At 41.8% G+C, this 24,721-nt stretch overlaps 1 protein-coding gene across 3 annotated transcripts in view; it reads left to right on the forward strand.

Moving 5' to 3' along the window:
- wscd1a (WSC domain containing 1a) overlaps positions 1-24,721 on the forward strand; it is a 122,636-nt gene that overhangs the window by 84,144 nt on the left and 13,771 nt on the right. For all 3 annotated transcript variants that reach the window (XM_048612664.1, XM_020530875.2, XM_048612665.1), the window contains 3 exons: positions 1,190-1,304; positions 3,345-3,529; positions 17,812-17,933. In XM_048612664.1, the coding sequence (XP_048468621.1) occupies positions 1,190-1,304; positions 3,345-3,529; positions 17,812-17,933 (422 nt within the window). The remainder of the gene's footprint in view (positions 1-1,189; positions 1,305-3,344; positions 3,530-17,811; positions 17,934-24,721) is intronic.

Genomic DNA, 24,721 nt, shown 5'->3' on the forward strand with positions numbered 1-24,721 from the left:
GACCCTTCTTCAGAAAAAGAAGGGTCCAGACCCGAAACGTCAGCTTTCCTCCTCCTCTGATGCTGCCTGGCCTGCTGTGTTCATCCAGTTCTCCACCTTGTTACCTCAGACTCCAGCATCGGCAGTTCCTACTATCTCTGAATGGAATGGTTGGGTTTTTTTTTGCCAAAAAATCCTCCAGTACTGGAAATAAATATTTGAAAGTTTGGAATCTCATTACTTCAACACACAAATTTGGAGCAGGAGGAGGCTTGTTGAGCCTGCTCTGCCATTTGACAGGACTATCTCTGATCTAGTTGTGGCCTCATCTATATTTTCCTGTCAACATGTATACCCTTTGACTTACATCAGCCAAGAACCATCTAAGGTACTTAAAAATATTCAATGACCTTGCTTCCCCACTGTTTTTTGAGGAACAGAATTAGATCCTTGACCCACTGCGAGGACAAAAAAATCTCCTCACCAATTTGATTGGGCGAGCGTTTAGTTTTAAACTGTCTCATTCCAGTCTCTCCCATGAGGAAAGCAAACATCATCTCAGTTTCCACCTGTCACTTCAATCAAGATTCTATATATTTCAGTAAGATTTCAGATTTTAGTTATTACTGGAGTTTTTAAACAGTAAAAATAAAGATATTTCATTCTTCATCACATCTTTTGATGCTGCTCTTTATTTTGTTTTGACATTTAATGAAATATTTGTTATGACGTTCTTTTAAATGTTTCAACATGCAATTTCTGACAATGATTCTCGTCTCCTCATGAATAATTTTTCAATCTGATTGGTTAAGAAGCTGCGTAAGACCCAGATTCCCTGCAGAGGGCGCTGGCAATGGCTGTGGCCAAGTGTAAGTGCACTGGAAACAAACTGATAGCACTGGGGAAGCAAAATCCAATTCATTGACAGTGAAAGGCCATATGGCATGTTCATCAGCTCTAATGTCTTCTATATTCACCAAAATTAAGCATTATTTTGAATAACCCAAGGCAATTGTAGGCATTCAAAACAAATGATCAGTTGAGTCTGTGAAATCTGACTGAAAACCAACAGTTGAGTGGAGTTCAGTATCAGCATTACATTTTAATTGTATGATATGTACTGTTGCTGGAAACCAATAATCCAAAACATTGTCAAGCAGTGATAAGACACCACGTATAATGTAATGCAGGACTTTGTTGTGTTTTTCAGCCACACACATAGGATGTTTCAGAGATGAATCAAAGGAGAAAGCTCTGAAAGGAGCAGTGTTTTATGACTTTCGAAAAATGACAGTTTCCCAATGTCAAGACAGTTGTGCAGAAAGGTAAGGGAAAATCTCACCGCTGTCATATCTGTGTTTTATAATCTGTTTTACATCCTCTTTTTTTGGTATGTCCACATTTCTTCCTTACTCTTGTTCCTTAGCGATTTATGCTTTGGGCCCTGCTGAAATGATGTTAGGTTAGTTAGTAAACCAGGTTTTCTGAAATGATTTTTGGATCCCCTCTTCTCCTTTCAAAATTTCAGTGCTGAGTACTCTGCCGATGATGGTTAAGACTTTCATGTCGCAAGGTGCCCTGAAACCAAACCCCTCAACTTTCTGATTGGGAGTTGAGCATTTAGAGATGCATTGCAACAAAGTGATTCAATTTGATGGATTTTTCATTTTGGGCTGAATGATTAGAAAATTTACTTGACAAAGAGGCATAAAAAAAGTAGGAGCAAAGGTAGACCGTTGTCTTTCCAGTTCTGAGGAAGAGTCACCGGACCCGAAACGTTAACTCTGTTTTTTCCTTCACAGATGCTGCCAGACCTGCTGGGCTTTTCCAGCAACTTCTGTTTTTGTTCCTGATTCACAGCATCTGCAGTTCTTTCGTTTTTTGTTTAGTTGGCCTCTTGAGCCTGTTCTGAAAATACAAAAGCTTAAACATGCGTACCAACAAGGTCAAGAACATCTTCCCCACTGTTAGACTTCTGAATGGACCTCTCAAATTTCAAATCTAATGTTAATCTTGCTCTTTGTGCACCTCCCTTGCAGCAGTAATTTTGAATTCCTCACTCTGTTCTATCCCTCAATGATCTTTTTATGGCATAACCTGCCTGAACTGCATGCAAACCAAAACTTTTCACTGTACCTAGGTACACATGACAACAATAAATCAAATCAAAATCCATCATTTGGTAAGATCTTGACATGTCTGAATGTGAGTTCAACTCCACTCTCCTGTCTCTTCACCCCCACCCCACGAAAATATTCATTCAATCAAAAACCTGTGATGCTCAACCGTGAAAATATTCAACGACAGCCTCCATTGCCTTCTATGGGAGAGAATTCCAATATTCATGAGCCTTTGAGGGATGCCTCATTTTGAAACTGTGCTGCTAAGCTCTAGATTCCAACACGAAGGGAGACTCCTCCAAGCAGGCACTTTGTTCAGCAACTCCCCCACCCCTCCCCTGCAGAATCTCAATGAGATGAAAAGGTTGAATATGCCTCTCGGTTTCAACTATCTCAACTTCAGCGTGGTCAGCGACAGAGCTGAAGGCCTAGCACCGGGTTTTCTCTCTGAGCATCTGAACCCTGCTGTCAGGCGTAAGAGAGGTCAGGAGCGCAGACAGTGTGGGAAACAGTCACTCACCTGTGATTCTGCACAAATTTGCGCATTAGTGACCAGACTTATTAAAGGTGGCAGACAGGCTTTCGAAACTGGAGGACCAAGAGGAGGCAGCAGTGAGCCGTGGCAGGTTCGTCAGGCCTTGGGTGTTCCCAAAATGGAGGTCCGTGTTTTTTTTTAAAATTTACTTTTACAATACAATGTTGGGAGGCCTCCCTCTGTGTGTGTGTGTGTGTGTGTGTGTGTGTGGCTCAGTCTGTCGCCAAGCCCAGTCTGACAAGAATGATGCCCCCACTGCCTCCCCAAGCCTGCTGCCTGACAGAACCTGGAGACAGACTGGAAAATCCCAGTCAGCCTTTGACAACAGGCCTTAAAAAGCCTGTAAACCCGATGAGTTGGCACTTGGGAGGAATGTGTATACTTACCCTTTTTACCTCACTTCCTGAGAGAGATTGAGGCTGGGAAACTGAAACACCAGCAGGTAATGTATAGCTCTAACCTAGAAAAGCAAAAAACAGCAAATCTGGCAAATGAGATGTACCAGTCCAATTTCTGTTTATACTTCAAAATGGAGGTGCAGTATAACTTGTACCTTCGTTTCAAAGTCTTGCTTGTTCTTTAATTGTTTCCATCTGGGACACCCACCACCTCTGTTCCCACGTGAGGCAGTCGTTAGGATCAGAGCATTTTCAAGCACTGTCTTCATCGTGTTACTTGGTTTGTGATCTGAAGCAGATTTCTTTCTACAGAGGTTACCTGTACGCTGGTCTGGAATATGGTGCAGAATGTTACTGCGGAAATCGAATTACTTCAAGCAGTGCAAGGCAGGAGGATTGCAACATGGAGTGTAAAGGGGAAAAGCACACAGTCTGTGGTGGAGTGAACAGATTGTCAGTGTACAAAGTAGAAGACCTCCGACCAAGCAACAAACGATGTATGTCTCTTTCTTGGAATTATTTAAAACAATAGCACAATGTGGTGCTCTGTAATTTTTCATTAATTGTATACCAATATGGACAACAACCTCATATAATGAATATTTCTCTGCACTAAACAAAATCATTTACTCCAACCAATATATCAAAGTTCTGCGAGAAATGTTGGCTATGTAGGGTTTGTGTGTTAATGGAACCAGGGTAAAGGCATTTGGGGGGTGTGGGAGAGGAATCCCTGTCCAATTGATTTCCAGTATCTGACTGCAGCTGCCCTGTTTTGAAGGATAATTCTGTCTGGTACCTTGCACCCATTTAATTGGACAGATTATTGTGCCATTCAGTGTCAAATACTGCATTGGCAACTGACTTAGCCTTTAGAACCTTGTCAGTCCTGCTAATGTCCTCTCTTAAACATGCACCAAGCTGACCATGTGTTCAGCTGCACTTGGAGCCCTCCCCTATCCCATACCGTCTCTGTTCAATGTTATTTAATGATATCACCATTCAATTTTCAAGTCATGTACTTTTGACTTTGACTTTGCTGCCGCAGAATTAATTCCAAACACCATCCTCTCCATGGGACTGAGGATATATAGACATGCCTGCTGTTCCACAGTGGTTCTTTGCTGCCTCCTATTGTGGACCAACTTGTCCTGCAAGCTAATTGGAAAAGAGTCAGGGAGTTTGGAGCAATGTGTTTGTTTGATCTCCCTGCCACAGCTGAATAGTGAAGCTGTGAGATATGGACATGGGACTTGCAGCAATGGGAAGTGTGTGAGGGAGAATTGGAGCCTGCTCTCCTCCTTCCCACATCCTGTGTTGTGGCCTCCAGCATTGCAGTGGAGGACCTCAGGACTCTCTATCTCTTCTCTCTGGCCAGCTGCACCTGTTCCAACAGATTTTTTCCCCACTTGATACGCCTTTCCCAGCCACTTGCAACAACTAGATTCTACCTCCCCTTTTAAGTTGCAGGCTATCATTCTTTGATGTAAACTTCAAACAATTCTGCACTCCTGATTTGCTTGCTGCTTGTATCACTCCTTTCAGGGCAGGGTAATATTCCCTGTACCCAATAATTGGCCTTGTTAAATTTCCCCACCCGTTTACATGTTACCCTGACTGCTAGTTGCATTTTCCTGTTGCTTATATGCCTATTGATTTGCTTTTTAAACCTGTGTTTGCTTATAAATGTGCACTTTGTATACCACAAATATAGAGTTTATGATATGACTACATAGCCTCAAACATCAGAAGGATGATTACTTCTTTAAGGGACTTTTCAACCAAAACCCAAATGATCTGTCCTCATTGTGTCTATAAGGGTCCCTTTGATGAATCAGCTTCAGTTCTTTTTCATCTGTCATTGGCATTAGTTCCAATGTTAGCTATCTATCTTGTGAGAAAACCTTTCAAAATAAGTATTGCAGATTTTGGTATGTCTCCACTGCTTTGTCACATCCTCTTCCCGAAATAACCTAATCGGAGCTAAAGAAAATTTAACCTTTCCAAAAAATGGCAAGAGTGCACAATAGTCACTATATTAAGGTGGGCATAAGACTTAAAGATGTTTAATTTTTAAATAATCATCTAAAAATGTAAACATTTTGTGTTTTTTAAGTGTAGGACAAGTGCAATCAATATTAGTCTCTTCCGACAAAGGCATGACGATAAGATATAGGAGCAGAATTGGGCCATTTCTCAGATCCATTCTCCTGCTTTCTCCCCATAATCCTTGATTCCATTACCAATGAAGAACCCATCTATCTCTGTCTTAAATACTCTCAATGACTTGGCCTCCACGGCTGTCTGCAGCAATGAGTTCCACAGATACATCACCCTCTTGCTGAAGAAAATTCCACCTCATTTCAGTTCTAAAGGATCATTCCTTCACTCTGAGGCTGTGCCCTCAATTCTTAGTCTCTCCAACTAGTGCAAACAACGTCTCCACATTCACTCTATCGTGGCCTCTCTGTATTCTGTAAGTTTCAATGAGGTTACCCCCTACCAATCCGTCTAAACTCAATCGAGTAGAGACCCAGAGTCCTCAACTGCTACTCATACTTCAAGTCCTCATCCCCAGGATCATTCTTGTAAACCTCCTCCTTCCTTAAATATGGGGCCCAAAACTTCTTTATATTCCAGATACAGTCTGACCAGAGCCTTCTACAACCTCAACAGTACAGCCCTGCTGTTGTATTTTAGCCCTCTTGTAATAAATGTTAACATTGAATTTGCCTTCCTAACTTCCAACTGAACCTGCATGCTAACTTCAGGAGAATCCTAAACTGGGACTTCTCAGTCCTTTGTGCTTCTGATTTCTGAAGCCTTTCCCTGTTTAGAAAATAGTCTACATGGCTATTCTCCCTACCAAAGTGCATAACCTCACACTTTCCCACATTTATTCCATCTGCCACTTATGTGCCCACTCACCCAGCCTGTCCATGTCCTTCTACCTATCTTTGTGTCACTACCTGCCCCTCCAGCTGTCTTTGTGTCATCTGCAACTTAGCAAAAATTCCCTCAGTTCCTTTGCCCAAATCATTAATGTAAAACATGAATACATGTGGTCCGAACACTGACCCTTGCAGAACTCCACTAGTCACTGACTGCCATCCTGAAAAAGACTCCTTTATTCCACTCTCTGCCTTCTGCCAGTCAGTTAATCCACTATCCATGTGAGTACCTTGCCCCTAACACCATGGGCTGTTATCTTTTTCAGTAGTCTCCTGTGTGGCACCTTGTCAAAGGCCTTCTGAAAATCCAAATAGATCACAACAAAAGTGTCCCTATGATTACTCGTGAACATAGCTTTGTTTACATGCTGTTCGAACTGTGCTCCCGGGAGGTGGCCCAAGCAATAGTCTCTCAAATCGTGTATGTATTTAAAACAGCCAGTTATTGTGTGAGGCTGGAGGATCCACACTTGCTTCTCTATCAGGACACTATAGTTGAATTACCAGAGGGAAATTTAGAAGATTTATTGCTGAAGCCTTCTTGAAGGTAGGCCTCAATGTACAAGAGGCTTCATATATTTCAACCCACACAGTGATGTAAGCAAATCCCAAGACAAAAAAAAATAAACTAGAGCCAACATCATCAGTTCTGTTTCACAGAAATCTTGTGGCCAGAAAGGCTGGATTTAGTGATCAGTTTCAAAGTGACGGAACTTATCAGTGACGTCAATGAAAATTGAAGACAAAGAGATAGTGATCTATATGGCATGGTTTTCCCTACTTCCTGAGCTCAGTTTAAAATCTGCGGTTGTAATCTCAATTGATGGTAATACACAAAAAGTCAGATCCCAGAGTGGAATCTGGCTTGATAGACTGTATCTGCAGTTTTTTTCTGTTTACTGTGAACTCAACCTCTGAACATATTCACAAAAGGCTGCCAATGTATTTATTTACCCAACAAAAGACAAAACACAAACTATATCACACTTTACAAAAACACTTGACAAACACTCAACACTCAATGAAGAGTCACCCCTATTTTCATGCGAAAGGTTCTTGCTGAGCTGGCATGATTGTAATTTGTTTCCTATCAGTATATTTCTGTGCATTCACTTGAAGCTATTTTTCTCAATGTCTCTTCCCAAGAATTTTTAAACAAGCTGCTAACTCAGTTCACTTCAAGTGGGTTCCCTGAACTCATGCCTTCAACACGCTTGTAGAATGTGTTCCTTTAGAGCTTCTGGAGGAAGAATCAATTTTCATTGATTTGTAAGAAACTCTGGATTTCTCTCTACTCTTGGCTGCATGGGGATTGCTGCCAACAGCACATCTGCTGTTACTGGCCACTTCTCCCTCTACAAACCTGCTTCTGGCCCCTTCCTTCTCTCTTTCTGGGTGCCATAAAACATCTTAGTTAGCAAACATCTTAGCAATTATCTCCCCAGGTGGCTTGTGGGTCATTCATCTTAAATAATATGGCATTTCATAAGTACTGTTTCGCATTCACTGCTCAAGTGACTTTCTGACATTTTAACAGAAAACACGTCAGACCTTCCCAGAGCGCAAAACTAAGTTCCATTTTTCCTTCACTTTAGAACCCGGCTTCGCAAACACCAATAACATATTTTGAACCTATCGAGGCATCCAGAGCAATGATTCCTACAAGAAGAAAATGAACATTTGCATGTGCTCTAAAACTGTTGAAACTGCAGTCCATGTCAACGGACCTTAAATAGAGTAATTCGGAATGAGGACTGAGCATTTGAGAGTGATCACAGCTTGTTAAATTTATGTAAAATGACATGCAGGCATCGAATGCTGCTTCCTCCAGAGCATGATACAAACAAAAACAGATCCTACTGGGTATTCTGAAATTTTTAGCCCCCAGCTTAGAATCATAGAGTCATAGAGATGTACAGCACGGAGACAGACCCTTTCATCCAACTTGTCCCTGCTAGATATCCTAAGTTAATCTAGTCCCATTTGCCAGCATTTGGCCCATATCCCTCTAAACCCTTCCTATTCATATACCTATTCAGATGCCTTTTTAAATGTTGTAGTCGTACAAGTCTCCACCACTTCCTCAGGCAGCTCATTCCATACATTCATCACCCTCTGCGTGAAAAAGTTGCCCCTTAAGTCCCGTTTAAATCTTTTCCCTCTCACCTTAAACCTATGCTGTCTAGTTTTATACTCCCATACCCTGGGAAAAGAACTTGTCTGTTTGCCCTATCCCTACCCCGCATGATTTTATAAACCCCTTCCAGCCTGCGATACTCCAGGGAAAATAACCCCAACTTACTCACTTTCTCCCTATAGCTGAAACCCTCTGGCAACATCCTTGTAAATCTCTTCTGCACCCTTTTAACAACATCTTTCCTATAGCAGGGAGACCAGAATCATTTATTTCTTCCATTTCAATTGGCACGTTACCTTTCTTAGCACACACTCCCTGACTTTAGAACTGATTTACAGGCAGCCACCTTCAGTATGGGTCACCTCGGTTTTTAGTGCTCAGGGTCTTTAGTACTCGCTTACAGGCTACCAGTCTCTGTGGCTTTGGTGCAGAGAGACCTGTCATGGAGGGTGGGGAATTGAACAGTCCAAGGGCTGGAGATATCCCTGTGAGACCGGGCTGTGCCAACCACATACCTGCAGTATGTGGTAGCAGTTTAAGCAGCAAACACATTGCTGTGCTTCAAACAAATAGCTGTGTGAGAGTTAAAGGGCTGTATTCCTGTGTAGAGTTGAAGGGAACTACAGTTGGTCAGGAGGTACTGGCCCTAGTGAATCAAATGGCAGGCCCGATCCAATATTCGGGATTGGCCACCGCCAATCAGACTCTTGATCATGCAAGGGTCTGAGCATCCATTTCCTTACAGCCTGCCGATTAGACCACCAGTCAGTCCCACAGATTAAACACAGCCAATGTAGGGATTACAATTATATCAGTCGGCATGCTGTGGAGACATGGATCCACGACTGGGCCATGCTCAGTCAGGGCTGTCCTGTCACAGTGGGGCGGGGGGCTCTACAGTCAGATTGGTCAGTCAGGAGGAAGGCCTTGATATCCTGGGCCAAGGGGAAAACCATTCTCTCTATGGAGACAGCCAGATGCACATATGTTATGGCAACCATGGTACTGTTAATACTAATGGACTCCTCTGTCCTTTGCTATGCTTAGCAAATGCCTCTGACAAAGCTGCATGCTGTTCCTGCACCTGTCTGTGCAATTTGACAAAGTGATTAATGGCCAAGACTATAGGATTGTCTTCTGCTTGAAACTAAACAGGTACCTGACCTCTAGCCATTCTCTGCATGACAGAGACCTGGGATGTTTCTTTCTTAATCAGCTGCAGATCACTGGTTTGTGCTCCCAAACCTAATGTAGGAAGAGTTCCCACTGAGGTGAGAGTCTTTGAGCTGGAGGGTGTAAGTGAAAACATTACTGTGCACCCCCTGAGGGTTCAGTAGGTTCCTCCTCCAAGGCGGAGATGGAGTTTAGGGTTTCTGCTGGTCTTTTCTTCCCAGAGGTTCATTGAATGCCATATATGCCTGTGTTAGACAAGTGAGGAAATTAGTTATCTCAGAGGGATAGAAGCTTGTGCAGATTAAGAATATGTTAGCACAGGTAGCACTAGGAGAACACCACAGCACAATGAAGTTCAATGGATCAGGTAGCCATTGAGGTGTCCCTGCCCTCACATGAGCAGTCAATGTCCTTCTGCAGCCAGTTTGAGAATGATTTCCTTGTAGTGAGTGAGCAGCAAGATGTTCACCACCGCCTCTGGTCTTGACCCTCTCAGCCTAGTTATAGGCCAGCTTTCCATGCAATGAGACAAGACAGACTTGAGTACAATGAAAATGCATAGCAGAGCAGTTTGCGGTGATGTTGGAGCAAGCGCGGTTGTGAGGTATCCCCAGTGAGTGAGTGGGAAGCATACAGGGCAGGAAGGTCGAATGATTTGTGAGGACGAGATGGGTGACAGCCGCTGAGTGGAGCAGGAGGCATGTGATAATGAGAGTTTTAGTCCACGAAATGTGCGTCCAATGGTGGAGTTAGACCAAGTGGTGGCCCTATGAGTGGGTTTCAACATAGAGAAAATGGCAGCACGTACCTGTGTGGAGTTTATAAAGTTCATGTCCTTTCACCCACACTACTGGCATTTCTGCTTCATTCAGGACCACAGGGCTGCTATCTAGGTCAAGATCTTTGTATCATCATTAGCCACTGGAGAGGTCCCAGAGGAGTGGCAAGTAGCTAATGTTGCTCCTCTGTTCAAGAAGAGAGATAGGAATAATCCAGGAAACTCTGGATCTGTGAGTCTCACATCGGTGGTTGAGAAGCTATTGGAGAGAATTCTTAGGAATAGGATTTACGCGCATTTGGAAAAGCATGGCCTAGTTAGGGACAGTCAGCATGGCTTTGTGCAGAGCAGGTCATGTCTTACTAACTTAAATGAATTTTTCAAGGAGGTAACAAAGGTGATTGATGAGGGTAGAGCAGTGAATGTTGTCTACATGGATTTTAGTAAGGCTTTCAACAAGGTCCCTTATGTTAGACGCATCCAGAAGATTAAGATGCATGGGATCCACGGTGACTTGGCCATGTGTATTCAGAATTGGCTTGCCCATAGACGGCAGAGGGTAGTGTGGAAGGGTGTTTCTCAGGCTGAAGGTCTGTGACTAGTAGTGTTCCACAGGAATCTGTACTGGGATCTCTGCTGTTTGTGATATATATAAATGACTTGAATGAAAATGTAGATGGGTGGGTTAGTAAGTTTGCAGATGGTACTAAGATTGGTAGAATTGTGGATAGTGTAGAATGTTGTCAAATGATACAACGGGGTATAGATCAGTTGCAGATATGGGCAGAGAAATGGCAGATGGAGTTTAATCCAGGTGAGTGTGAGATGCTACACTTTGGGAGATTATATGTTAAGAAAAAGTATACAGTTAATGGCGGGACCCTGAACAGCATTGATGTACAGAGGAATCTTGGCGTTCAAGTCCATAGCTCCCTGAATGTGGCCACACAAGTAGGTGGGGTGGTAAAGAAGTCATTATGGCATGCTTGCCTTTATTGGTTGGGGCACTGAGTACAAGAATCAGGATGTCATGTTGCAGCTTTATAAGAGTTAGAAACTGCAGAAGAAATTTACCAGGATGCTGCCTTGATTAGAGGTATAAGGAGAGGCTAGAAAAACTCGGGTTGTTTCTTCTGGAATGACAGAGGCTAAAGGGAGACTTGATAGAAGTCCATAAAACTATGAGATGCATAGATAAGGTTGATGGTCAGAATCTTTTTCCCAGAGTTGAAATGTCTAAAACTAGAGGGCATGCATTTAAGGTGAGAGAGGGCAAGTTTTTTTACACAGAGAGTGATAGGAGTCTGGAATTTGTTGCCAGGGGTGGTGGTAGAGGCAGATACAATAGGGGCATTTAAGGGCTTTTGGACAAGCCCATGAATATGCAAGGAATGGAGTGATATGGACCAAGGGCAGGCGGAAGGGATTAGTTTAATTTGGCGTCATGCTCAGCACAACATTGTGGGCCGTATTGTTCTATATTCTATTTTCTATGGGTCCAGGCTTACTTGGTTCGGTGGTGTAACCTCTTGTGGCAATCAACTGGAAAAAGGACAGCTGTCTTCTCCACCACCTTGTCCCCCAGCAGCACCCCCTCCCCCTGAAAGTCCCTGTCCACAAAGCAAGGCATACACTTTCTGTAACAATGGTGCAGTGCCATGATGTGAGAGCCTGAGTTGGTTTTCAGTCTCTGAAATGGCATGCAGGTAGGTTTTTACTGTAGTATCAGTGACATGAAAGTAGGCAAATACTGCCATCTTTGCTGCCAGGCAACTCCATGAGATGGACACCAAAGAGCCAATTGTATAATTAATGAGCTGAAGAGCATGAAGAAAGTTTGTCCAAGCCACGACAAACCAGGCACCATGAATCTCAATTAACAGAACACTTGAAGCACAAATGAGAAAATTCCACCCATTATCCTCAGAGCAGGTAAAGTCAAAGAAAATGCAGAAAGTTTTTTTTCAAATTCTGAGCACTGTAGTTCTAATAGAGTAAATCAGGAATGTAGTTACTACTGGTGGGTGGATCAGTGATCAGAAAATATAGATATAAGATAAATGAAGAAAAGAACCGGTGGGGAGAAGAGAAGAAATATTTTTGCGCACATTGTTATTCTGGAATGCACTGCCGAAAGGGAAGCAGATGGAAGTAACTTGCAAAATAGAATTGGAAAAATCCTTGTGAAAGAAATCTTGGTTTTACTATGGTAATGGAAGTGGCATTGACACAGTGGGCAAGTCAGCTTCTTTCTGAGCTGTACTCTGCTATGAAAACTCTTGTGACATTGACAGAGAAAAATTACAAGTGAGAAAATATTGCCTTAACATGAGCTGCATGGCATTCATCATTTCAGTTATGAAATTAAATAATGTAAAAATTCTGCCATGTCTTTGAGGCATTATTCATGAAATGACTCATCACAGTGACTTAATGGACCAAATCTTGCTTGAAAATAATGGTGTATTAATGACTCAAAGCTATTATCAATGTGCAAATCGACTAGCAAATCCATATGACACTGTCTGAATTGCAATGCTCTCAAACTTACTGGTGGATTTATTTCTTAACACAGATAGCATCTTGATTCCCAGTTGCTTTTATGAACTTTCTGAATTTGTGCACTGTGTTGCCAGTCAATCCATTGCACAAAGTTAGAGTCATCAACTAAGAATAAAAATTCTCCTTTAATGACTTGTCAATTGTTACAGCAATGTCAATCAATATTGTAAAGAATTTTTTTCATATGACATTATTTTTCTTACTTTTACTTCCTATATTTTTTCTCTTGATCAAACACTGATTTCCCTCTGAGGAATGGTCACTCATCCTGAAACGTTAACTGGTACTTCCCTCCACAAATGCTGCCAGACCTGCCGAGCTTTTCCAACAATTTCTGTTTTTGTTACTGATTTCCTTCACTTTATTTCTCTTTTTGTGCCTAATGCACATTGTATTCACCCAATCTCTTTTATCCTACTCCTCCATTGATTCTGTTTCTTCTTCAATCCTTCAGTCCTAGTATATGAAGACACAGTTTACTGATTCCCCATTGCCATTGCCATTATTATTACACGCTTGCAGCAAGCTATTGCACAAAATAGTTTTAAGTTTGTAGGGAAAGAAAATGTCAAACCAATATCTCAAGCACCCCTCCTGCAAAATTTGCCCTATTTCCTGATGAGTTCTATACAATATGCATTACAGAATAAGGGAGAGGTGATACAGGAGTACTGATTTGGTGACCATTGCTGGCCAGAGAGGCAGGGAAAACAAGGGTCCTGCTGGAGTGTGCTAATGCATTTTGAATTGATGGTTGGGAAAGATACTTCTGGCAGTGATTTGATTGTGAAAAAGTTTTGAATATTGGCTATTGAAAATTAAGATTATGTATCATATATGAAAATATATAGTACTGTACGTGCAATACAACAACGTCTGTCACAATATAATTCAGTCTAAAAATACCCCACTACAAATTGCACATTAGAACACTTATTTTATTGATTGGTATTCTATGCTGTTGTTGCATACATTTTGAAACCACGGTCAATTTTGTTCTTTCCTGATTAGCTCCTTTTCCTTTGTTCAGCTCTAATAATAGTCTTTGTCTTTGGTATTAAGAAGAAAGATAATGTGGGGCCTGACTCAGATTCTTCCGTAATGAGGGGGAGGGGTGAGAACAGGAGTATCTGAGACAGAAAGAAAATTCAATGGATTAGTAATTGTATTATGCAATATCATGACGAACACATCAGATCATGATTCATCTATCAATTATCCTAATAACAGTTAAAAAAAATTATAGACTGACACCTGCTTCCCTGCAATTTGGTGCACTTAATTTGTTTTTAGCCCTCTTACCTTGTATCCACTTATTTCATTTCACTAGCATATTGCACTGGTGACATGTAGTCATGATTTTCTCCAAAGATGTAACATCAAATTACATGGTTCTTTTATTGCTGTTGCTGCATATTATCAACTTAGGGAGTTTAGATGTTATTTTTACATCTTGTGGCACGTTGAAGCCAGCACAGCTCTAACAATATCTGAAATGCTGTATATCTATAAGAGAAGTAAGTTGTCAGATTTGCTGGGTGTAGGCGCAATCCTTGGAAAGGTCTTGCGCTTGGAACAGCGGGAGGGAGATCTAAAAAGGATCACAGTTGCAGATTCAAACAGCAGCAGTCATAGGGCCCAAAAACATGAACAGTGCCTTCGGTGGTTTGATGGGTATTGGCATTAAGGAAAGATGTGTTGAGGATTATCAAATCAGCCATGATCTCATTAAATGGCAGAGCAGAATCAAAGGGCTGAATGGCCTACTTTTGCTCCTCTGCGTTATTGCCTTGGGCAGCCCTCTGTAATCCTTGATAGTCCCAGCACTAACCTCAACAGCATTTTTATTTTTCAGATACTGAATATCTAGTAAGCCTTCGTGGTGAAACTCAGGAATAGACCCTCCTCCTCACTAACATTGTAATGTTGAACTTGTTACATTTCCAGGTTCAGGTCTTAGTATTGTCATTGGGAAGTTGTAGAGGTCTTGGAGTAGCACAATAGGGTAGGCACCAGAAGCAATGAATCTCTAACTCTTTCCTGTTAGCTAGATCTGGCAACTGAGCAGCCTCAGACAAAAGCAACTATCCTTTTCTAACACACATCTTTATTAACTAGGAGCTGAGAGCCACTTGTGAAGAAGACATATATGGTAAACTGTGTGACTGTTCTACATATGCAAATAGGTTTTACTTTAATTGTATAAGACACTGTTGTGACTGCATTTGGGGTACTGCGTGCAGTCCTGATCCTCTTGGGGATATACTTGCCGTAGAGGGGGTGCAGCAGAGGTTCACTAGACTAATTCCTGCGATGGCATCATTGTCCTATGTGGAGATTTGAGGAGAACTCCCCTCTGGACGTGAGAAGAGTGAAAGATGATCTCATAGAGATGTATGCAATTCTTAAAATGAGTAAATGCAAAAAAGGATGGCCAGGAGTTCTAGAGCAGGGGACATGAGGACAGACTTCTTAACTCAAAGGATGGTAAATCTTTGGGATTGTGTAACTTGTGGCTGTGGAAGCTCAGTTATTAAGTAAGTACAAAACAGCTTGGTAGATTTCTAGTGACTGAATTCATCAAAGGATATGGATCTAGTGCAGGAATATGACATTGAGGCAGATGATCTGATATGGTCTAAAATCACAGAGGATGCTCAAAGGTCTGAATGACCTCATTCTGTCCTGTGTCCCAGCTGAGATATCATACAAATGAAAAGCTGTTTCTTACTCATGAACAAAGCAGATTTACCTCTTATATATTGGTTGTGCTCCTGGGCTAAGCATTTATTCTTCAGATGAAAGACTATGCCATGACCCTGTCTCTTCATTCCAGTGGTCCAAGTGGATATTACGAGTCCCAGCACTATTTGAAGTCTGTTAAGGAGTTTACCTGTTATCTAGCCTGGGAATTCTCCACCATCTAAAAGATTAACTGACTATTCAACTTGTTGGTGTTTGAGGAACTTGTTGGTACAGATTATCTCCGCTTCAAAGTGATTAACAATGTGAAGCTCTTTAAGATGAGCTGGGGGGAACGAAGCACCTTGTAAATATGATTATTTTTATTGCCAGCACAATCTGCCCAGTGTATCTTATTGATGTAGAATGACTGAGAAATAGCCACTGTGCCAGATGCCAGTGAACTTTCAAATTTAACTCCATATGTACGGTTGGAAACTTTTCATGATTCTGAGAGTCTCCAGAAATTAAATTTTTTTTTTGCTGTTGTGAGCAACCAAGGGAACAAATATGGGTGTTAAAGAGACCTTGTAGGTTTTTTTCATTTACTTTTCACACTATTGTTTATGAGTTGTAACCGTACTGGAGAAGGGTAAGAAAGGCTGTTTTTGTTGGGTGGGAGGTGAGTGGTGGCAGATCATGTGATGAAACCCCCAGGAATGCCTCCATCTTACCTGAATGTGCTATGCATTATGTTGGCCAGAAAAAGTCAGGACTACCATTTGACACTGAATAATGCAATGACTGAGATAAAGGAAAAGAACAGGCATCCAAGGAGTTGTTAGAAAGAGTAACCAAAAGCTAAATCAAAGGAATTATTTTAAAACGAGGTCTTAAAGGAAGAGAGGCAGCAGAAAGACCTGCAAAGGGAAGTCCCAGATGTGAAGGCTGGAATCTTTGTGCAGTAATTGAAAAGAAATGGGATTCATAAAATTCTGACATGAAGTAGAAAGTATTGGGTTTCCCTATGAGCATTTTTTTTTACGAATCAGACCAAAAAATTTAGTTTCTCCTCAACTTTAATCGATGTCCCGATTCCTTATATAAGAGACAAGGGTTAAATGGTTGACACAGAGCAGCCTTTTTCTGACAAAGTGGGTTCATGCTCTGCCACCGAAAGAAGTGCCAACATCTATTGAATGGAGCGCTAATTGTCCGGAGACAACTCTTTCATTCCCTCGCTCCAGCAGAAATCCTGCCTTATTGCACTGCTGGCCAGTTGCACCACTGGGATCAGTGGCCACTGCTGGGACTACATGCAGTCCACAAGAATCAAAGTTCTGGAGCCCGCAAATCGTGGGGAATTGCAAGGTCTCACAGTGACTTGTGGAGGGGGTGAGGGGTTTGTGGGGAAGGAGTACCCTGGAGGCTCCTACTGGGCACCCAGTCTTGAAGAAGGGCCAGTAATGAAGGTGCCACTGCGCCCTCCCCAACCAGCCCTTATGTAGCCAATAATTGGCCACTCAAGTGCTTTGTTGCCAGGCTGGCAGGGGAGAGGTATGCAAGGATGGTGATTAAACCCGCCCAGGGAATTTTACAGGACCTTCTGCCTGCAAATCATCAGTTGTCATACAAATCATGCATGTCCTTCAGGAAAGGAAATCTGCCATCCTTACCCACATGTGACTCCAGACCCTCAGCAATATGGTTGACTCTTAAATGCCTCTGAAGTGGCCAATCAAATCACTCATTTTAAAGGCAATTAGGGATGGGGAGTAAATGCTGACTCATCCAGAAATGCCCAAATCCCATGAACAAGTAAAAAAAACTACTGTGGGGTCCTTTAGGATTCTACCTCTATTCTCTAGGAAACATTACCATTGAAGTTTCTGTTATATAATTTTAATGCAAACAAAATGTAATCATCAACAATAAATAAACTTCATTATATATTGTTTGATGGCCCTCTTTTTAAAACGAACAATAAATTATTCCAGCACATGGCACATTCCTCCACAGCTCCCTACTGCACTGATTTATTTTCATTGATTCCTTGCACTTTGAGCTCTCTTCTGTTGTTCAACATTCTTGTCCAGCTTTGTTGCCCCTTGAAATTTGACATGAAATCATGAGAAATTGAACACTGATCCTTTATAAAAAGTGCAGTCAGAGCATGTTAACAGTATTTTTCGTAATTGTTAATGAAAAGAATGAAGAGACCTGTATAATTATCCTGTTATTCTACAGATGCTTTGCACTCTTGAGGTTTCTGACAATCAGGGAAAATAACTTTTCTTTCCCAAAGAAGAGCTGGCCAGGACATAGAACTGTTTCACACTCTGCAATATTTGGATAGTGTTGACAGCATTAGTAGCCCATTTGCATTCCCTCAATTTTAAGAAGATATTGACAGCAGAGAGTGTTGCTCTGAAATAATTGTCCTAGGCTCATTGATTTAAAATATGATCATAAAATATGCACTTTATGTTGCTTCAGATAGGAATGTTCTCTATCGAGGATGTTTCAAGATACCCAAGAATCTAACTGCAACTTTCCCGGTCTACTCAATCCAGCCTAACTTGACTGTTGCTAAATGCACTGAGTTCTGCACAAAAAAGGTAAGTGTAGCCTTTCATTAAGAAGAGCAAGAATTCTAATTACATGTCATGATTGGGCCATTGTTATGGAAGTGAAAGGTTTGAGTTATGTGGAAAGTTAATGAATATTGGAGGTGAGTGAAGTTTACATTGCACTGAAGATTGATTTGAACATTAAGACTAGGTATGATGTTTGATGGATATTCCAATGGGAATTGAACTGTTAATTCTGATGTTTTGGCTTGGGCACGAGCCAGTCTGAAGAAGTCAGAATGCTCTGGCTATCATTGCATGGGGCAAGACTGAATAACCAGCTGGAGTTTTTTTGCACATCTATTTTGTATCTTCACGTCTTTATTTTTTAATGGTGCTAAAACAGTGATTGGACAATTATTGCATTCATTTGAATTTTAAAAGTCCTTTGTTAGAGAAATCATAGTCTGAACATAATATTGATTGCTGCAGAAAGAAACATCCCAATAAACACAGACTAGACATCAATAATAATCTCTTTTTAAAAAAAAAAATAGATTTACTGAAAATGCTGCAGAAACTCAGCAGGTCAGACAGCACTGAAAGAGAAACAGACTGATTTTTTTTTAGTCCAATTTGACAGAGGGGGAGGAGGAAAGAAAGGAACAGATGATGAGTGTGTTATGGCAAGTGGTGAGGGAATCAACAAGAGGGGAAAACATACTTGACCTCATCCTCACCAACCTACCTGCCGCAGATGCATCTGTCCATGACAGGATCAGTAAGAGTGACCATAGCACAGACATTATGGAGACAAAAGCTCACCTTCACATTGAGAATACATCATGTGCTTACATTTCAAACAGATGTGGAGGGAGGCGATGGCCTAGTGGTATTATCACTGGACTGTTAAGCCAGATAATGTTTGTAGGACCTGGGTTCAAATCCCACCACAACAGTTTGAATTTAATTTAAAATTAAATCTGGAATTAAGACTTTATTGATGCTCATGAATCCAATGCCAATTGTCAGAAAAATCTATCTGGTTCACTGATGGCCTTTCGGGAAGGAAACTGCCATCTTTACCGAGTTTGACCTGCACATGACTCCAGACCCATAGCAATGTGGTTGACTCTTAACTGCCCTCTGGGAAATTAGGGATCATCAATAAATGCTGCCTAGCCAGTCTACAACCCTCATCCTATGAATGAATGAAGGAGAAAAAAGCAACTCAAGACTCGGCATCCATGAAATGCTGTAGGCCATTAACAGCAACAGAATTGTACTCCAACACAATCTGCAACCTCATAACCCAGCATGTGCCCCACTCAACCATTACTATCAAGCCAAAAGATCAACCCTGGTTCAATGGAGAGTGCAGGAGGGTATGCCAGGAGCAGCACCAGACATGCTTAAAGCTGAGGTTTTAACCTGGTAATGTGATTTTAAAAAAAAAAGGGGCTACTTGCATGCCAAAGAACATAATCAGCAAGTGATAGACAGAGCTAAGTGATTTCATAACCAACGGATCAGATCCAAGTGCTGCAATCCTGCCACATCCAGTTGTGAATAGTGGTGGTCAATTAAGCAATTCATTGGAGAAGGAGGCTTCACAAATATCCCTGTCCTCCATGATTGTGCAACAAGTAAGGCTGAAGCATTTGCAGCAATCTTTAGCCAGCAGTACCAAGTGGATGATCCATCTCAGCCTCCTTCAGAGGTGATGTGGAGGTGTCGGTGTTGACTAGGGTGGACAAAGTCAAAAATCACATGACACCAGGTTATCGTCCAAGCTAGTGTTTTCAATTAAGCCTGTTGGACTATGGCCTGGTGTTGTGTGATTTCTGACCTCCTTCAGAGGTCCCCAGCATCACAGATACTAGTCTTCCAATTCAGTTCACTTCACATGACATTGATAAATAGTTGGAGGCACTGGATATTGCAAAGGCGGTGGGCTTTGACATGCTTCCGGCAATGGTACTGAAAACTTGTGCTCCAGAAATAGCTGTTCCCCTAGCCAAGCTGTTCCAGTACAGCTACAACACTGGCATCTACCTGACAATGTGAAAAATTGCCCAGGTATGCCCTGTACATGAATCCACACCACCCCATGTGCCTACTTTTGATCATCAGTAAAGTGTTGGAAGGTGTCATCAACAGTGCTATTAAGCGACGCCTGTTCAGCAATAACCTGCTCAGTGATGCCCAGTTTGACTTCTGTCAGGGCCACTCAGCTCCTGACCTTGGTTCAAAGATGGACAAAATGGCTGAATTCCAGAATGACAGCCCTTGACATCAAGACTGCATTTAACCAAGCGTGGCATCAAGGAGCCATAGCAAAGCTGGAGTCAAAGGAAGATTGTTGTGGTTGTTGGAGGGAAGTTATTTCACCTCCAGGACATCTCTGCAGGAGTTTCCCAGAGTAGTGTCCTGGGCCCAACCGTCTTCATCTGCTTCTTCAATGACTTTTCCTCTATCATAAGTTCAGAAGTGAGGATGTTCACTGATGGATTGCACAATGCTCAGTTACCCTCCATGACTCTTCAGGTACTGAAAGACCAAATGCAGCAAAACCTGGACAAAATCCAGGTTTGGGCTGATAAGTGGAAAACAACATTTGAGCCACGCGAATGCCAAGCAGTAAACAATCTCCAAGCATAGCTTCTTGACATTCAATGACATTGCCATTTGCTGAATCTCCCACTTACAACATCTTGGATATTGCCATTAACCATAAATTGAATTGGACAAGTCGCATAAATGAAGTGGCTGTAGGAGCGGATTAGAGGCTTGCAGTGAGTAACTAACCCCCTGATTCCCCGAAGCAAGTCAGGAGTATGATGTGACACTGTCCACTTGCCTGAATGAGTAAAACCCCAAATATACTGAAGAAGCTTGATACCATCCAGGACAAAGCAACCTACTTGACTGGCACTATATCCACAAGCAATCACTCCCTCCACCACCAATCCTCAGTAGCAGTGTGCATCATCTACAAGATGCATTGCAGAAATTCACCAAAGCTTCTTTGATTGCATCTTTTAAACCCACACCAATACTCTCTAGAAGGACAACGACAGCAGATACATGGGAATACACCACCTGTAGGTTTCCCTCCAAGCCACACACCATCCTGACATACCAATGCATCAAAATACCTTCACTGTACCTGGGTCAAAGTCCTGGAACTCCCTCCTTAACAGCACTATGCGTGTATCTACACCAAAGGCTTGCAGTTGTTCGAGAAGACAGCTCACCATCAGCTTTTCAGAGGGACCTGAGAAGGGCCCAACTGATGATGTGAATGAATTTTAAAAAATAAGAAATAAAATACCAATGTTAGTATTTGAGATAATGAGGTAATTTTACTTCGTGAAGTAATTGGCTTTGCGATGCACAATAATGAAAACTTATTTAACCTATAACTATAACCTCGCAAGTTTTATTCTCGAATCAATATACATTTCAACACTTGCAAATTTCTATTGAAATTGCCAGTTAGATTATTCTTGAAATTTTGTGCAAAATACAAAGACAATAAACATGTCCCTCAAATGATTTTTCATTAGAGACACATGCAATCATTGTTAAGAACTTGTTTTTCCGTTTGGGATGCTAACGATGAGGTCAGTTAGATAAACTATGGGATAGGAGCAGTAAGTATAGTAGAATTCTTAGTAGAATGATGTTTCACAAGTTACATGTACATGTGGCCACCCATATACAGGAACTGGAAAAATAAAAAGGTAGGCATGTATGTTCTCAGCCACCACTATAGAATCTGCACGCTGCTTATTAAGCAGTCGACGCAATAAATAGCATAACATCCATGGCACAAAATTGTCCATATCACCTGATTTATGGATATTGCTTGCATTTTTGGTATTGAGAGCAAATGAAAGCTGTTGAAAAGACATATTTTTGAAGCATGTCAAATGCTTCTGGTAGGGGAGTTAGTCAATCTGACTTGAGGCTGTGACAGGGCTGCTAAAATTGGTCATCACATCAGTTAGCTGTAGAGAGGAAGTTTTAACCAGGGCTTGGATTCTCTGCTGAAATTTCATGGGCTGGGTTCTAGCAGTGGGGTGAGGGAGGCATATCTAGAGGTCCATGGTTCATACTTACCAGCCTCCACCATTTGAACACGTTGATTCGAGCATTCATCGGCCGGTTAACATTGTGAAGAGGGATTCATGCTCAAATGGGCAGTTAGGATAGAACAACTGATTGGGGAGGATACGGGAAGTGAAGCAGAAATTGGTTCTGGTCACCAATTTCAGGTCCTCTTGTCTGTCATTCTGTCTTTACTTGTTATGTCAGCCCATATAAATGGAACAAATGATGTTTTTTCTGTCTGCCAAATACTGACACCTCCATAGCAGGCTCACTGCTATATGCAGCCATCATAATATTTGTAGGCATTTTCATCCAACCTCATGTTGTCCCCTCATGTTTGGCTGTCCCAGTGTTGCCCACATGTATGTTAAAAAGTAGAGTGTGCAACAAGAATTTTCAATTTGCCTGCTCTTTAATGAGCTCAGTAACTTGTCAATCTTGCTTTACAAAAGGGCAAGCCACCAGCCTTCTGCATTCGGAAACTTGATCACCTTCTGTATTGTCAAGGACCAGCAGGATAATGTCAGATTGCTGACCTGAAGCCATCATGCCATATTTCACATAACCCCAGGTGTGGGGTGCATCCCACCAGCTTTGCACCTGTGAAGTCAAGCCCCATCCGTAAACATTGTGAAAGGACTGGATTGAGTTCACTGAGCTGTTCTCCGTGGTAAATTAGCCAGCATTTGCACGTGAATTCTGGAAACTTTGAGGGGGGGGAAATAGTAGGCTGATGCTTTTAATGATTATCAACTTCAATATTCTCTGCAAAGAAAAGCATTCTTTACAAAGAAAGAAAAAGAAATGGAAGAGTGATTAAAACCTTGGAATCTATTGTTGTTTGGGAATTGGCAGATGGGCACTCACTGTTGGGAAATTGGCATTTGGTTATCCTTCACTGACATATGTTGGTGATCATTGGAATGGGTTAAATGGGTCCTTCTGGCAGTTATGGTCCTTGTATTTATGTTATGTCATGTCATGTCGAAATATACAGAATGTTGGTGTGTCCAGTTCTGGTGGCCCTGCTATATGAAGGATATTATTAAGCTGGAGAGGGTTCAGGATTTACCAGGATGTTGCTGGGAATGGAGGGTTTGAGTTATAAGGAGAAGCTGGATAGGCTGGGACTTCTTTCACTGAAATGTTGGAGGTTGAGGAGTGACCTTAAAGAGGTTTATAAAACCATGAGGGGTATAGGTAATGTGAATGGCAGGTGTCTTTTCCCCAAGGTTGGAGATTTCAAGACAAGAGGGCATATTTTTAAGGTGACAGGCAAAAGACATGAGGGGTAATTTTTTTTACACAGAGCGTGATTTGTGTGTGGAATGTACCTCCACACGTGTAAAAGACATTTAGATAAGTACATGAATAAGAAATGTTTGGAGGGATATGGGCCAAGTGCAGGCAGTTGGGACTAGTTTAGTTTGGGATTATGGTCAGCTTGGACTGTTTTGACTGAAAGATCTGTTTCTGTGCTGGATGACTCTGACTCTGTGTCTCTTATCCAGGCTGCAGTGCGGAGCACATCCAATCTCATACACTTGTAAACTGATGCATATTAATGTATTCATTTCTTTAGAGGCTACAGGCAAACATATTATAAATGGTTGAAATAATTATTTCTTTTTCTGTGAATTTTGTAAGCTTATCTGCTGTAGCGGGAGTCTTGATATGCTTCAAATGTTATAATTAACGGATCAGGATAGTTCCTCTCAAGGCATTTTACACAATAAAAACATGAAAAAGAAATGAACCTTTTTCCTTACAGAAATTAATTTCACTAACTGGCAAGATCAGGAGAATGTGTATGGTGGTTAAATACAAATATATTTGGGACCATGGTGCAGAGATTTGTACCTTGGAATTAATATTGAGTGACCCTCTGGAGGTACACTTTTGCACCAGTACTACTCTTCGCCTGTTCCTTTTCCCTACACTGCTTTTTGCAGATAGGTAGATACGCAGCATACATACAACTTTTTGATGCATGAATAAAATTACATAGATTAAGTCAAAAGGCAATACTATAGGCAAATATGTGTGCATCCACTTTGGGCATATAAAGAATAGAACAATACGTTTTCAACGCTGAAAAGTTACTATCCCTGGAACTTCAAGGATACATCTAATGGAACAGAAAACAAGTGTTGGAGAAGGGACTGCACTGGGGTAAAAGCCACTATAATCCACACTCAGAGTAGGTATTTCCTAATCAACCTGTTCAGCAGTGTAGAGATGTTACTACACACCTCCTGGAGCATGTGAGACTTGAACCCAGGCCTCATCTCTGAGGTGGGGACACTACCAATGCACCACAAAGGGCCCTACCACACCCAGAGTATTACATATTGATGTCTGGACTCCGACACTGACTTTGTCCTCACCTTCTTCTCACCACCTCTGCAACAAGAAGCTGAGTGAAAAGGCCCATGGGTGACTTTCTCCACTCATCAGTAATCAAAGGTCAGTTCATGGTCACTTAAGAGCCTCAACCTGCCACCTCCCCGATTCCCGTTGGGTGGGAACGTTGATTAATTTCCTGACTGGGAGGCAGGTAGGGGCAACTTATGCGACCAAACTCCTTTGCTCGCCTCTAACGCCCCGAATCCCTCTCCCCATGACAAGAAGGTAAAAATCACGTATCTTCTCATTACTGCATCCCCCAAGGAGTAGGTCAGAACTGGCAATTTTAAAACCCAGAAAGATAAAATCTCAGT

Source organism: Rhincodon typus, chromosome 26, assembly GCF_021869965.1.
Source record: "Rhincodon typus isolate 14 chromosome 26, sRhiTyp1.1, whole genome shotgun sequence".
NCBI classification, from domain to species: Eukaryota; Metazoa; Chordata; class Chondrichthyes; order Orectolobiformes; family Rhincodontidae; genus Rhincodon; species Rhincodon typus.